The 15,227-nt window shown below is 37.4% G+C and overlaps 1 protein-coding gene across 4 annotated transcripts in view; it reads right to left on the reverse strand.

Moving 5' to 3' along the window:
* Parpbp (PARP1 binding protein) overlaps positions 1-15,227 on the reverse strand; it is a 45,879-nt gene that overhangs the window by 6,557 nt on the left and 24,095 nt on the right. For all 4 annotated transcript variants that reach the window (XM_031349598.1, XM_031349595.1, XM_031349597.1 and 1 more), the window contains exons 7-9: positions 9,111-9,285; positions 4,522-4,700; positions 3,173-3,254 (exon numbers count right to left, since the gene is read on the reverse strand). In XM_031349598.1, the coding sequence (XP_031205458.1) occupies positions 3,173-3,254; positions 4,522-4,700; positions 9,111-9,285 (436 nt within the window). The remainder of the gene's footprint in view (positions 1-3,172; positions 3,255-4,521; positions 4,701-9,110; positions 9,286-15,227) is intronic.

Raw genomic sequence — 15,227 nt, forward strand, 5'->3', positions numbered from 1 at the left:
CATATGGAAGCCAAAGGTAGTTTTCTTCAGTCACTCTATCACCTTAATTCCTGAGACAGGATCTCTCATTGACACTGGAGATGGTCAATTCGGCTTGGCTACATAGCCAGTGAGCACCAGGATCCGCTGCCTGCCTCCTCTCCCAGAGCTGAAGTCATAGGAGCAAGCCACCATGACAGCTATTTCTTAGTTGCTGGGAATCTGAACCCAAGTGTCTATGCCTGCACAGTGAGCACATTACCCACTGAGCCACCATCTCCTCAGCTCTATTTCTCTTAGTTTTAATTACTTTGAATTCATGTTAGAAAGCAGGAGAGAGGAGATTCTGAGAATCAATCCCAGTGTACCTATTTAACTTGGATATGCTTTCAATTTTTTAAATTCCCAGGCTAAACTTAGTTATCTAAGAAAGAATTTTCTAACACCCCAGGACAAGGAGTGTTCATAGAGCAACAATTACAGAGAGGTAACTGTCTTACACTACTGACATCTAAATTTCCCTGTACCTCCTGCTCTTTGTCTTAAGGATCCCATACCTTCTAGACTGGGTCATTTACATTAAGTAGATAACTACCTATAAAACACAGATTCACTAAGATGCTAAAAAGCATTAAATACACAGTAGAGAAAAACAAAACGTATCTATGCCCTTTCAGTTGAGGCAGATATACAAAGGGCCAGCAAATCATGATGGAAGGACTGAAATACACAATACACAGGAGTTAAGAAGGTTAAATGGGCCCTTAAAAATCTTCTAATAAGAAATATAAGGACACTTTAGTAAATGATTTAAATTAGTTTGGAAGTAATGGTAAAGAAATGAAAGAATTAGTCTCCAAAGGTCTGTCTATACCAAACCACAGAAGTTTAACAAGGACCTTACTGTTTCCTTCACAGGGGAATTTACTGGATTATCAGATGCAATTTTCCTAATAGACCACAGTGTGAAATGAAAGTTGAAGACATAGCTGTAAATTCTCTAATAGTTTCCTCTTTTAAAATGCCTAAAGTAGTTCAAATGTAGACCACATATAATTTCCATAACAAAGAAAACAAAAACATACAAAAACCTCACCACAACTTTATACACAAGAGCAAAAGTAACAGAGAAATATAGCAATAAGTGTTTAAACACTGTTTCATCATCACTTCAGGAGTTGATATGGGCAATATTTCTTATTATTTCCAACAAGCACTCTACCTGGCTGTGCTTCAGTTATATGTCTGACTAAATTGAAAGATTTCACAGTTTGATTTTGCAAAGGCTACTTACTATAACACATAATTATGAATAGTAATATTTTACTGTCTTTTAGTTTCAGGTCTGTGTAGACAAGGCTGACAAAGCAATGCCAGTTTAATTTCATGCTTTTACCAACAGACATAAGACACTGCATGGTCATCATAATAGTAGACACCATCCTTCTAAAATTTGCTTCTATCTATGTAAATGACACTAAATTAGATGGTATTTTCTATTTCTCTAACACATATGCATTTGTTTTCATTTTATAGTAATTAGTTGACCCTTGAGAATTTCTAAAAATGTACAAAACCAAAGTATATTCTAAATATTTGTCCTTATGCCCACAGGTGAGTGCAGTTCTCATCACTTGCCAAGGAAACTTCTCTTTGTGACAGATGGAGGCCACTATAGAAACCACAACCAATCAAAATGGAGAGGGGATAAATCTACCACACAACTCCAGTGCCTAAGGCTCTGGGGTCAATGGAGAAGCCATGGCAGAAACAATTTTTGAAGCTGGGGGACCAGAGGATTTGTTGTGATTGTGTCTTAAGATTGTGTCTTTTAAGAATGTTAGAGGCTATATTCATAAGGGTCTCACCAATATGACTGCCTAAACATGACCTGCACATGGTAACATACTTGAGGGCAATAAGCGAGATAGGGAGGGGAATCCCAAGAGGCCTCTACCCTACAGAGAGAACTACAAGCAATTCAGGAATGCTAAAAGTGAGATAACAGTCTTCCCCAGGGAAAAGTACATCAATACCAAATGGTCAAGCCATGAAAGTAAGTACAAGCAAGTAACATTACATAGACTAAACAGGTTAGAATAGTGTGTGTGTGTGTGTGTGTGTGTGTGTGTGTGTGTGTGTATCATAACATAATTAACAATATAACACATAAGAACATAACAATTAACAAAAAAGTCATGAATTTTAAAGAGAAAAAATAGAGGTTTTGTGGGAGAGTTTGGAAGAAATGGAAATAAGAACTTGTATATCTAGAGATATATAGATATAGATATATGTATACACATGTATATATACAAACAATATAAAAAAGAAAAATTTATTTTAAAAAGAAATACAAAAGAAGAATACAAAAAATACAAAAAGTTAGCTATTTTTCTATTATATTAAAATGAAAAATTATAATACTTTAAGTATAATTATAATTTTTATAAAAACTTTTAACAAAAGTTAATAATTACTAACATATACTATATGCCCAATGTATAGCAACTACTGAATAAATTCTGTTAAAACATAAAACCGAAAAAATTTAAATGTTTGAATAAACACATTATCAAACTACAGAAACAAATGTTCTAAGGAAAAATCAGAAACCTACTTCAAGTTAAATGAAAACTGATAACCACTAAGGAACAATGTGAAGACTCTCTCATCTGAATATATAATTAAAGGTCTTCTACCCTGTGTCTTCAAAATTTACAGTTTGGATTTTATGTATATATTATTATATAATAATATATATTATATAATTAAAATTTATATTATATAACATATTAAGGTTATAAATAATGTTCAGCTTACAGATGATTTAGCATGTTGTACAGCCGACTATCTCAGTGTCACAGTGACCACAGAACATCAAGTCTCCATTCTGCTAAGCTAGCCGTGCACATAAGGACACAGCTTCTTTATTATTTCTTTCCCTCACTCATACACACTGATGTAACAGTTACAATAGCTGCTGCTTATATTCCAATAAATTAAAAAGCCATAGATAGGTCATAATTATATAAAAGCAATGTTCTTCTACACAAACTGTCAATGCTAATTCTTCATTTACTCCTTATTGTGTTATATGAATTGCACAATACAAAATGTAGCCCAGTTTTATATATTCATTTCTTTCAAAATAAAACAATATCTGTCATTTTATGATTGAACTTTTCTATACCTTATTTTTCTCTGCTTGCAGTGACTTATGGATTCGTTCTCTGAGAGGTTTAACTGATGTATTTTTCACTTGTGTGGGAGACCTATCGGGGGGGAAAAACAATGAAACTTAGTAATAGGGCTTGGATGTTTCTGTCCTTTCAAACTGTACACTGACATTTAACCGCCACTGAAACACTAGTAAGAGGGGAGGCCTTCAGAAGGTGCTGAGGGCAGTGATTTGGATTAGTGGGAGCGCTTGAGAGCCTTACTCTCATTGTTGTCCTTTCGAATTTTCTACCACATGAAGAGGCATGGGCAGGTGCAATTATGACGAGTAGGCCTTTACCTACCAACAGCAATCAGCCTGTGACACTGTGATGTTGAGTTTCTAGCCTATGGAACTAGGAGAAAGGAATTTTTCATTTGTAAGTTACACAGTCCAAGATACGTTTTGGTAGCATCTCAAATGAACTAAGACACTCATAAGCCAGAGACGATGTTAAACTAGTTTTCTCCCTACTCTCGTAGGCATATTTACAAGAGGAAAAAACCTGCCATGTGACTGTATCTAACCACTCAAAGTGACTGTGCATGAATTGAAGAGACAATTGCAGTTAAAGGATTTCCAAGGGTAACCTCTCAACTGGATAGGATAAATGCCTGGTTAGAAAGGGGCAAAGAGGAAACATGTACACACAGTGAAGAAGCTCATGGAAGGAAAGCAAAACAAAACAAGCTGGCACTTCTAAGGAGGTAAGGTTCTCATCAGAACCCAATGTGCCACCTCTGCTGCTCCCCCTCACACCGGGCCTGTTGTTAAGGGCAGTCTATATCTGCCTAGGGTACTTATTATGGCTGCTGGAGTGATGCCAAGGCAGTGTCAAGGTCTTCATATAACACCAACATTCACTTAGCCAGGAAGCCAACAAACGCTGACCCTGCTATAAATATATTATTACGCAGAACAGTGGTCAATAAAGAATGCTCAAGTACGGGAGAAGACATCTTTGCTACTTGTTAACTGAGCTCTCTTTGGTGTATTTTACAATCACCCTCCAGTCTCAATTCTTCACTAGACATTGGGAATGCTACTAAAAAGAATTGCTTTAAGGGCTGTGATTTAACAAAGTTCTTGACATATACCAAAACAAATAAATATTTTTTACAGCAATATACTGAAAACACTCTTTAATGCTATATTGTAACTATAACTGGGCTATAGAGAAATGCCCAATCTTCCTTTAGCTTTTGTTTGCTTTTTCCTACCATAAGTGTAAGTTCCTCTGATAATCAACAAGGTACTTTTTGTTTTTTCTAAAAAAAAAAAGTCAAATTAGTGCTTTCACACAGAACTTCCATATTACATACCTAAAGAGTGTGAGAACAGACATTCCACTGTGAGGAACTGTGCTTTCGTCATTGTATAAAAGCTCTGCTTTATTTCTGGTAGGAGCACTGGCTGCATCTTCATCCAAAAGAACCAGTAAAATTTTCACAGCATCTCTGCCACAATATGCAGTATCATGGTTTATGGCAAAAGATTTTGGCTAAAACAAAAATTAATTTTAAAGTATATATAATAATCACACCAGCTACATGAATCAGCCATACATTTCTATTTCAAATGGCACTCTTCTTCTTTTATTGCTGAAATCAAAGAAAATCAGCTATAAAAAGTGGATATAAGATATGTAAACATTTAGCCTTTAAGCCACATTATGACTTACCAATTTTTAGACATAAAAGAATATCATCAAAGGAAGACATTTGTTTCTGACGTGAGTAACATTAGACTTTAAGATAGAAAAGTCTAATAACTACCTAGTTAGGCCTCAACCCCATGTCTGGGTTCTGGCAATCCAAAACAAACTCACATGTGCTTAAGACCTCCTCAAGAGCCAGAAGTGGTGGTGCATGCCTATGCCCCACACTGGAGAGGCAGAGCATGAGTTCAAGACTGATTTCAGTTACTTAAGTTGAAGATCAGCCTGGCTTATAATGAGACCCTGTCTCAAAAAGGCAAAACCAAAAGATTAGCTCAAGTCCAAGTGGATCAAGGACCTCCACATAAAACCAGATACATTCAAACTAATAGAAAAGAAAGTGGGGAAGAGCCTCGAGCACATAGGAACAGGGGAAATTTTTCTGAACAGAACACCAATAGCTATGTTCTAAGATCAAGAATCGACAAATGGGACCTCATAAAATTGCAAAGCTTCTGTGAGGCAAAAGACACTGTCAATAGGACAAAACAGCAACCAACAAATTGGGAAAAGATCTACACCAACCCTATATCCGATAGAGGGCTAATTTCCAATGTATACAAAGAACTCAAGAAGTTAGACTCCAGAGAAACAAATAACCCTATTAAAAAATGGGGTACACAGCTAAACAAAGAATTCTCAACTGACGAATACTGAATGGCTGAGAAGCACCTAAAGAAATGTTCAACATCCTTAGTCATCAGGGAAATGCAAATCAAAACAACCCTGAGATTCCACCTCACACCAGTCAGAATGGCTAAGATCAAAAACTCAGTGACAGCAGATGATGGAGAGGTTGTGGAGAAAGAGGAATATTACTTCATTGCTGGTGGGATTGCAAGCTGGTACAACCACTCTGGAAATCAGTTTGGCAGTTCCTCCGGAAATTGGACATAGTACTAGCAGAGAACCCAGCTATGCCACTCCCGGGCATATACCCAGAAGATGCTCCAACATGTAATAAGGACACATGCTCCACTATATTCATAGCAGCCTTATTTATAATAGCCAGAAACTGGAAAGAACCCAGATGTTCCTCAACAGAGGAATTGATACAGAAAATGTGGTACATCTACACAATGGAGTACTACTCAGCTATTAAAAAGAATTTCATAACAGTGAAGTTATGAAATTCTTGGGGAAATGGATGGATCTGGAGAATATCATCCTGAGTGAGGTAACCCAGTCCCAAAAGAACACACATAGTATGCATTCTCTGATAAGTGGATATTAGCCTAGAAGATCAGAATACACAAAGCACAAACCACAAATCATAAGAAACTCAAGGAAGACCAAAGTGAGAATACTTACTTCCTTCTTAAAAGAGGGAACAAAATACCCATGGAAGGAGTTATAGAGATTAACTATGGAGCAGAGACTAAAGGGAAGACAATTCAGAGACTACTTCACCTGGGAATCCAACCCATATTCAATCATCAAATCTAGACACTATTGTGGATGCCAACAAGTGCTGGATGACAGGAGACTGAGATAGCTGTCTCCTGAGAGGCTCTGACAGTACCCGACTAATACAGAAGTAGAGTCTCAAAGCCATCCATTGGACTGAGTATAGGGTCCCCAATGAAGGAGCTAGAGAAAGGACCCAAGGAGCTGAAGGGTTTGCAGCCCCTTAGGATGAACAACAATATGAACTAACTAGTATCCTCAGAGCTCCCAGGGACTAAACCACCAACCAAAGACTATACATGGTGGGACTAATTGTTCTGGCAGCATGTGTATAGTAGAGGATGGTCAAGCCGGTCATCAATGGGAGGAGAGGACCTTGGCCCAGTGAAGGTTCTATGTCCCAGTGTAGGGGAAAGCCAGGGCCAGTAAGCAGGAGGGGTGGGATGTTGAGCAGGGGGAGGAGGGAGGGAACAGGAGATAGTTTTAGTTTGGGGTTTATTTTATTTTATTTTTCTTATTTTTTTTTTTTTGGAGGGGAACCTGGGAAAGGAGATATTGTAAATAAGAAAACATCTAATAATAATTAAAAAAAGAAAATTTATGAGCAGTCTATGTTCTAAGCCTTATTTTAAGAAACTAAAGCTTCAAAGGTAAAAACCAGTACCTTCAAAGAATTCCCAGTTCCCTTGAGGAGGTAAGTAGGCCATCACAGTTTCATCACAGTGCTGTGATATTCCCTGTGTGTATACACACTGTGGTGGAAGCACCCAAAAGACAATGGTCACTACTCTACGGAGAGAAGGACAGCCTCAGAAGGAGTCAGAGAGAGAGAAGAAGAAGCTCCGAGGTGAAGTAGGAGAAGTCTAGGTTCCTAGGTGAGGAGGAGTTCCAGTAAAGGAGTCTGAAGAAACCCTGCATGCCATGCACTCACGTCATAGGTCAGCCAGCTACAAAGGTAAAATGCTTTGCTTTATTAAGCAAGTACAATAATCTTATTTAGACTTTAGAAAAATCAACAATAGCAATGTGTAAAATATATTTTAGGGCAAAATTTGTCAAATATTGTCATGACTGGATCAGATTAAAAGAATACAATAACTTAATTTTAAAATGAAATAGCATGAACTAATAACACTAGAGATAAAGAAGACAGATTAAAGAGGAAGCGCTGGGAAATATAGTAATTAGAAAATAAATGAATGTGATAGGCAATCTGGCAATGCAAAATTACATACAGGTACATATGAACATAAACTCGGACATCTTAGGTTTGAAATATCCTGCTAACTAATTATGTCCACTGCAGGACTCTGAGGAGATGCTTAACTTGTCTATGTTCGTGACATAGTCACCGGCTTAAGAGGAACAATGGCGGTGCCCTGCCCTCTGGGGTGAGGGGCACGGTGCCTAAATATCAGGGATAATCTTTCAAGTGGCACTGTGTCACCCGTCAGCATCCATCAATGTGGTTTGGTTTCTTTTCTCTCCTTGGCAGCTCAGCCCACCAGCACTGTGCTGTACAGCACTACTCAAAGTAAAACCAGGAGCCTACCGTGATCTGGAACTTACCACATAGCTCATACATCAGGATTAGCACGTGCCACACTGCTAACAGCACCTTCACTGAGCGTCATTTGATTGGATTGTCAAGATCTGTGATTTAGTGGGAAACAAACTAACAGCAGGTGGCTTGTGATAGGACTCTGTCACAGATAGGGACTGGCACTTCTCCAGCTGAGATGGCAATGGTTCCTGGCTTACACTTGCAGTGAGAGCTCCCTTGTGCTTTGTGCCAACACAGTCACTCAAAATGTTGGCATGCACATGAAATAAATAGGGGAGAATCCCAGAATCTTCCCCATGATGCCTTTGAAGTAACTCTAAGAAGCCACATTATTGCAGGAAAATAGAAAAAAAAAAGATCACCAAGGCCTGTGGATGAAAGAATCAGTAAATAGGAAAAGCAAAAGTCTTCCTTCCCTACTGCCTTCTCAGGTGATCCCTAATGAGAGGGCCTTTGTTAACCAAATAAGCACTACAATGTAGTCAGGCACAATGGACTTACCTGTGTAATGCCAGCATCAGAAGACTATGCTAAGAATCTGAGGCTAGCCTGGGCTACAGAGTGAGTTCCAAACCAACTTGGGCTACACAGTAAGACTTTACCTCAAATAAAAACAAAGAAAGAAAAAAGGAAAAAAGGTAGATCTACTATAATATATACTCTAAGGTTCTGTTCTGCATTTAAAGTCATTGTAGCTCACTTCTGTAGCAATGATCTATTAAAATTGACTATTAATACTTAAGAAAGCCAAGGAAGAAGTGCATACTGTATAAGATTCTCAAGTATAAGGAAGACTGAATTGTAAGAAACTGGAAATGTAGTTAGTAATAAAGAATTATATAGCTCTATAAATGAAAACTAAACTTCTGACTACAAAACCTGGTCTAATGGGACCATTGCTGTCTTGCAGAGAGAAGAGTACTGGTCAAAAACCAGACTATTATTTTGAATCTAAGTAAATAGAACAGTATTATAGGAATAATTATTGAAAAGTAGCCCTAAGCACCTTAAGTATTAAGAAATACCAGAGATTACCCAATGCCTTTTCACAAATACATTTTCACTAAAGATGTTATGATTTACCCTAAGTTCAACATAATCCTATTGAGAAAATTAAAACATAGAAAATACATCTTCTGACTTCAGTAGCAACAGAAAACAATTTCTGCAATGAACAGAAGAGATTATGTTTTATATAGGACAATAAAGAATAAATCCTTTACCGGGACAGGACTGGTGGCACTGACAGCTACACCTTCTTGAGAATTAATAATATTTTTAATCCTCGAATTCAAATCCTGAACAACTTCCTCTACTGCTTTATAAAAAGGCTCCCCACTGCTGTGGCCTTTGATCAGCTGCATCTTTATCGCCGATAATAGCCGACCCCCTGCAAGGCTGGAAATAGAAATAAGAGTTTGCTGGTAAGAGTTTGTAAGTGATAGCATGCTTATAAGCTTCAAACTTATTTCTCAGTGTTAATCAACACCTTTTGAAAACATAACTTTGATCTTACAGATCAAACAGCAAAGCACTTAAAGAAAAAAATAAAAATCACTAGAAAGTTTTTCTAAAACCCAAAATGTCATATATTACATCATCCTTGATGTGAAAGCTGAAAAAAATATTTCAACTATGTATAAAATATAATGACAGATCAGATGAATTTCTATATATCTGAAATACTTAAAGTATGTACACAATACTAAGACAACAAAAACAGTCACTTAGAACAGCCTAGAATGTTAATTAATCTTAAAACCAACTCAACACGCTGCTATTGAGTCTCATGAAGATTAAATAACTTGTCCTAGGTCACATGGTATTCCAGGAAATGAGGAGGAAAGAAGAAAGCTAACCCAAAAGAAATACTATACCACCATAATGAAGGACTATTATATACAGAAGAGGAAATTAAGCAAGTCAATATTGATCCAAAACAAACCAAAAATTAAACTAGCTATGGCCAATAGACTAGTGTCTTTCAAAACCTGCAATCAATGTTCCTTTCTATGCCTGAGTTTGGGTTGCAGCTCCTGCTCTACCGAACTGGCATAGGTCCAGTGTGAGAAATGCACAGGAGGATGAATCTTAGTCTGTTCTAGAGAAAAAATTAGAGGTGTCCAACAGTAGAAGAGGGGTTTCTATTAAAGCCCTGAGGTAACCCTAGAAAGGCTGTGTCTAATGAGACAGCAGTCTTGTTTGACATGGAGTCATAACAGCTCTCTCTCTGTACCTGGGGCATGCTACTAAGCTTCTCTTTTGTAGTAGTATAAAGGAAAACCTATCAACTAAAGTTGTCATCCTCAATACCTTATGGCCAGAATATACACCTTAGGTATTCTAACAAGCATGTGAAGATTGATCAGGTAAATATTTGGGCCAAGGGGAAAGGGAAATTTATGAAGCAATCACAGAGAACTGAAAGTTCAATGGCAGCTCACTAGAGTCTCTGCCATGTTTCCTAGCATAAGAATCTTTTTCGGTTTTGTTTGAAACACCAACTCCTGATGCTAGCTTACTGAATCCCTTTCTCCAAGAATGGTGCTATGTAACTGCCTTGGTACCACAGGTAACTTTTATGCTGGAGCAATGTGGGAAGCATTTCATGCAAAAATCAGCTCTGAGGAAGGAATCTCTCTCTTGAGTAGATGTCACACTGAGCTTGGTAAGACTAGAGGATAATCTTCAAATATCTCCAATCTTTCTCTGGGAAGAGCGAGTGTGACCGGTAAATGAGCAGGAAATGAGAGAAGCTTCAGTCTTTTCCTGAAGGCAAATTTGTTTTAGTATTGTTTTCTGGGGGTAAAGTGCAGAGATAAGAAAGGTGAGGAGGGGGGGGAAGGGGCAGACAGAGAGCTCCACATTTGATAAAATCCTCAGGAGGGAAGGAGCTACTACGACTCTTATTAGATTTAGTCTTTTTACTTTCTAATTTGGGAAATTTTTTCTAAAGCTTTTTCCTACAGAATGGCAATAGAAATAAGATTGTTTTGAAGTTATTCATTATAGACAGAGTAGTAATTAAATTCTACTGCTTATTTTAATGTTTTTCTTTTAGGGTCTTTGAATTTCATAGCAATATAATCATATGACTACCAAATAGTTTTCTTTCTTTTAATTATTTTACCTACCATTTATTTTTCTTGCCACACCGATTTGAACTGCCCATCAAATACTGGGCTGCAAAGACATGATGACACGGGAGCTCTCACCTGAATCTTAAATTGAATGCTAAGACAATTTATAATAACTAGGTTTTTATATGAACCCTTTTATCAGATTAGACAGTCTTCATTCTTAGTTCACCTTTATGCTGAGGTATCGTCCCTGCAGGGTGATGATGTGTTCCTATCAGACCTGCAATTTGAGCTGTCCCAATACTGTGCCATAGTATTGTTAGTGGCTACCCAAAGAGTTTTTTCTGGGCTGGAGTAACTGTTTCAGTGGGTAAAATGCTTATCACACAGGTATGAGTACTTGAATTTGATCCCTTGCATACATATAAAAGGCCCAGTGTAATGGAGTACTAGAGTAATCTCAAAGCAAGGAAGGTAAAGAAAGTAGATCCCTGGAACTGTGGAGCTACCACAGCCTACTAGGCCAGACCTAGATGCCAGTGAGACCAGGCCTCGAAATCCAAGGTGAATAGCTCCTAAAGGGGTTGATCACAGGTTCATACCTTCACACCTACACACACACACACACACACACACACACACACACACATACACACCTGCCACACACACAGAATACAATCTCTAGTTCACCAGGTCCACTATGTGACTTGCTACATTTTTGATTTGTCTCTCTGACTTTTCTTCACCTGATTCTTGGCCTATATTTTATTTGCCTACACATCCAAAGCATTAAGAACCATTTAAAAATGTTATCCAGCATTATTAAATTTTTATTAATGAAAGGGTAATTCCCGGTATTTTGTCTGTCCTGCTTCTGTAACCAGAAGTCTAGGTTGGTTCTAGGAACCACTTCACTTATATAAGAACTTTCTTTTCAGCTATTACTTTAAACTTAAACTTATTTTTCTACTAAAAGAACAGACAAATTGGATGAACTACAGCCAAAATGAATCCATAGTTGGCACCTTGGTACTTTCTGTTTTTTCTGGGAACTACTCTTCTGAAAGAGTTTTGATAGTAAAATTTGATAGTAAATTCTATAAAGTACTTTGGTTTCATTTATTTGTAAAAATTATTTACAATATATAATTCATGCTCTTAAGTCATGTTATTACTCAGGATGAACGTAAAAGTCATGGTTTACAGCCTTCAATGATGTGAATGATGTGACTTGGTAGTGACAAGCTGCTACTACTATGCCTAAGGGACAGCAATTTACTTTTCTTTACATGATGTGTGTTCATGTATGTTAATGACTTGGTGACTAACTATTAATGTACAAGAACAAATAAATGTGCAATCGGTCCTTTTGAATAAAACTAGTATTAGCTGATCATACTGTTTGTTAAGGGCCATTAAGGATGACTATCCAAAAAACCTGACTACTATAGAATATACTACATGTATATATAGCTATTGTATGTATTGTACCAACATTTTAAACTAAATGTTTTATAATTATAAGTACTGAAGTCTTGTCAATAATGTTTGTATAATTCCAATTCTGGTTGGTTTTCCCCTAACTACACTAGACTTCTTCATGTAGACATGAAATGCTATACATATTATACCCTACATGATTCATCATGTTAAGGAGCCCTCTAAGTGATAATGCAAATACTAATGGGGGAATTTTAGCAGTGTAGCTACTATTTACATGACTTCTGTTAATTAAGGTAATGCTGGGTGAGGTTACTGGCCTGGAAAAAAAAAACCCTTTTTATTAAAAATGGTCTTCCAAGTGGTTTTTAAGTGTATCCTTTTATTGTAGTAGCTAGGTCAATTATATATGTTTATTAAAGCTACAAATAAACTAACAAAAAATTTGATAGAGATTCAAAGGATAATTAAAGATGAAAGAATGCCTTAGTTGTAAATTATAAGAATAAAAATTGTTGGGCAGTAGTGGTACACACCTTTAATCCCAGCACTTGAGAGGCAAAGGCAGGCAGATTTCTGAGTTCGAGGCCAGCCTGGTCTACAGTGCAAGTTCCAGGACAGCCAGAGCTACAAAGAGAAAACCCTGTCTTAGAAAAAAATCAAAAAGGAATAAAAAATTTTCACATTTTGGGAAGAATGTTATCATTTATTCCCCCACTCCATTCCTTCTATAAGAACAAAATTGCTGAATTCTCAAAATGGTGTAATTCATTGCCAGAACTGTTTCTAGGAAAAGATTTACGAGACTTATACTTCAATTACTCGCCAAGGTTTAGAATGTTGGCCACCAGCAAACATTCTAAACACTGCTACTGTGACTAATCCATGTACTTCCTAATAAAGCCAACCATTAGATCTCTAGTGTCTATTTGGTAATCCAGTAGCTTCATTCAAGCTGTTGCTTTTAGAACCTGGAAGCTGCAGAAGTCTTGACATCCTGTCAAGGCTCTCTGTGCTGCTGGCTTTACACCATGAACAAAAGCTTGTGACGGAGCAGAATGAGACTGAAAGGATAGAGGGAACTTGAGTGGAAAGTGAAAGAAAGAATGAGTTATTGCCCAAACATACCTTCTTGCTAATTTAGATAAACATCCTAAAGAGAATTAGATCAGAGAGTTAAACAGTAGCTCCCAACTCCACCACACTACAGTCCCCGGAGGAAAACACAAGGAGGTTCGCAATGAAAAGCACAGTTCAAAAGGAAAGTGGCTGGCAGAAATACTAGGCAATACTAGAACAAACATTTTCATCAAAGTTATTACTCTTTATTTTACTGAATACAGTGTCTGGCTCTGCCATTATGTATTCAAGAATTTGATTAACTATTTGCTTTAATACTTTTTAAAATTAAATATGATTAAAAGTGTATTAAGTAGTATAAAAACTCTTCTGAAGTATTTTCAAACAAAACAATAATTAACAATAAATGAGTCGGGTAATTTTCAGCCAAATTAACATTCTGTAACCACATATTTAGCCTAATATATTACATAGATATTCATTAAAAAGCTGTGTAGTAAGCCTAAAGTACAGCATTTTAAAATTCTTAACAATAGAACCTAATTAATTTATATAACTGAAGTTTCTAAGACATTTTTCAGGTAAAAGTATAGCATGCATTTTATGGTGGCATCTACTGGCAGAATTCAGAAATGCAGTCAGCTTCGCTAAAATGGCTTCATGAAGAACGGGCCGGGCCGAGGACAATGAGTGTCCCATGACACTTTTCTTCTCCCCACACCCTTTCCTATCTACCTATTTTCATTCCTCCTTGGAATAAAAGACTATTAATACTGCTTCCTTTATAAGACAAGCACAAACTTATACACACTTTGCGTGCTGACCACAATTCCTTAGGTCTCGTCCTGTACCTGGTATGGAATCCTGAACGATCAAAACCATTTCAGAAAGATCAATCTGACTAATTTCAGTGCACCAACAGGATTGAGCAGTACAGGACTGGAGGCAGGATGAATATCTCAGAGAGGTAAGAGGCCCAGAGGAAAAAAAGGGACAGGACTGAACAGGGCAGCAAAACCCAGAAATACGGCTGTAGCTACAAGGGAGAGGGACATGAGATGCAAACATGTTATAAATAAATAAATAAATAAGTAAATAAATAAATAAATAAATAAATAAATAGTCAAGCTAAGGCAGAGACTTAGAGATGTGTAAGACTTAAACCTGGGTAGCTGGAGCCACAGGAGTTATGAGAAGAAGCTCTAACAAGTGACCAAATATGAGGAGTTAAACCCTCCCGGAAGAGCACTGACAGAAGAGCAGGAAGGAGAGCAGTGTGAGTCTCTCCAGAGTACACAGGAACTGTACTCTACTCTGCGCCAGGGACTGCGATGGCCGGTACAGTCCAGTGCTGACACAGTTAGTGAAGGCAACCAACAAACTCTTACACTTGCTGCCTGGGAAGAAATGAGTCACGCCTGCAAATGGAGAAGGGGGAACTAAAGTATAGCATTTTTCATGAATCTGAGCAAAAAGATGAAGGAACTGGAACAGAAAATATAGCTTGCTGGGGTTTTCCTACTATCCTTATAGACTATGGATAAAGTACAAGTCAAGAAAAAGTATAAAACTGTAAGATGAAATGCATAACTAGTGAAGCAAGTGTCCACTAAGCTAGTGACACCCCACATCTGGCTCACTGCAAGTTTATCCTTTAGATTAAGCTCAACTGTAACATTTTCCCAGGCATGCTTTCCTGACCTCCTTACCACAAGCGCCAACAAAGCAGGCCAATGTAGG

The sequence above is a fragment of the Mastomys coucha genome, unplaced genomic scaffold (genome assembly GCF_008632895.1).
Source record: "Mastomys coucha isolate ucsf_1 unplaced genomic scaffold, UCSF_Mcou_1 pScaffold4, whole genome shotgun sequence".
NCBI classification, from domain to species: Eukaryota; Metazoa; Chordata; class Mammalia; order Rodentia; family Muridae; genus Mastomys; species Mastomys coucha.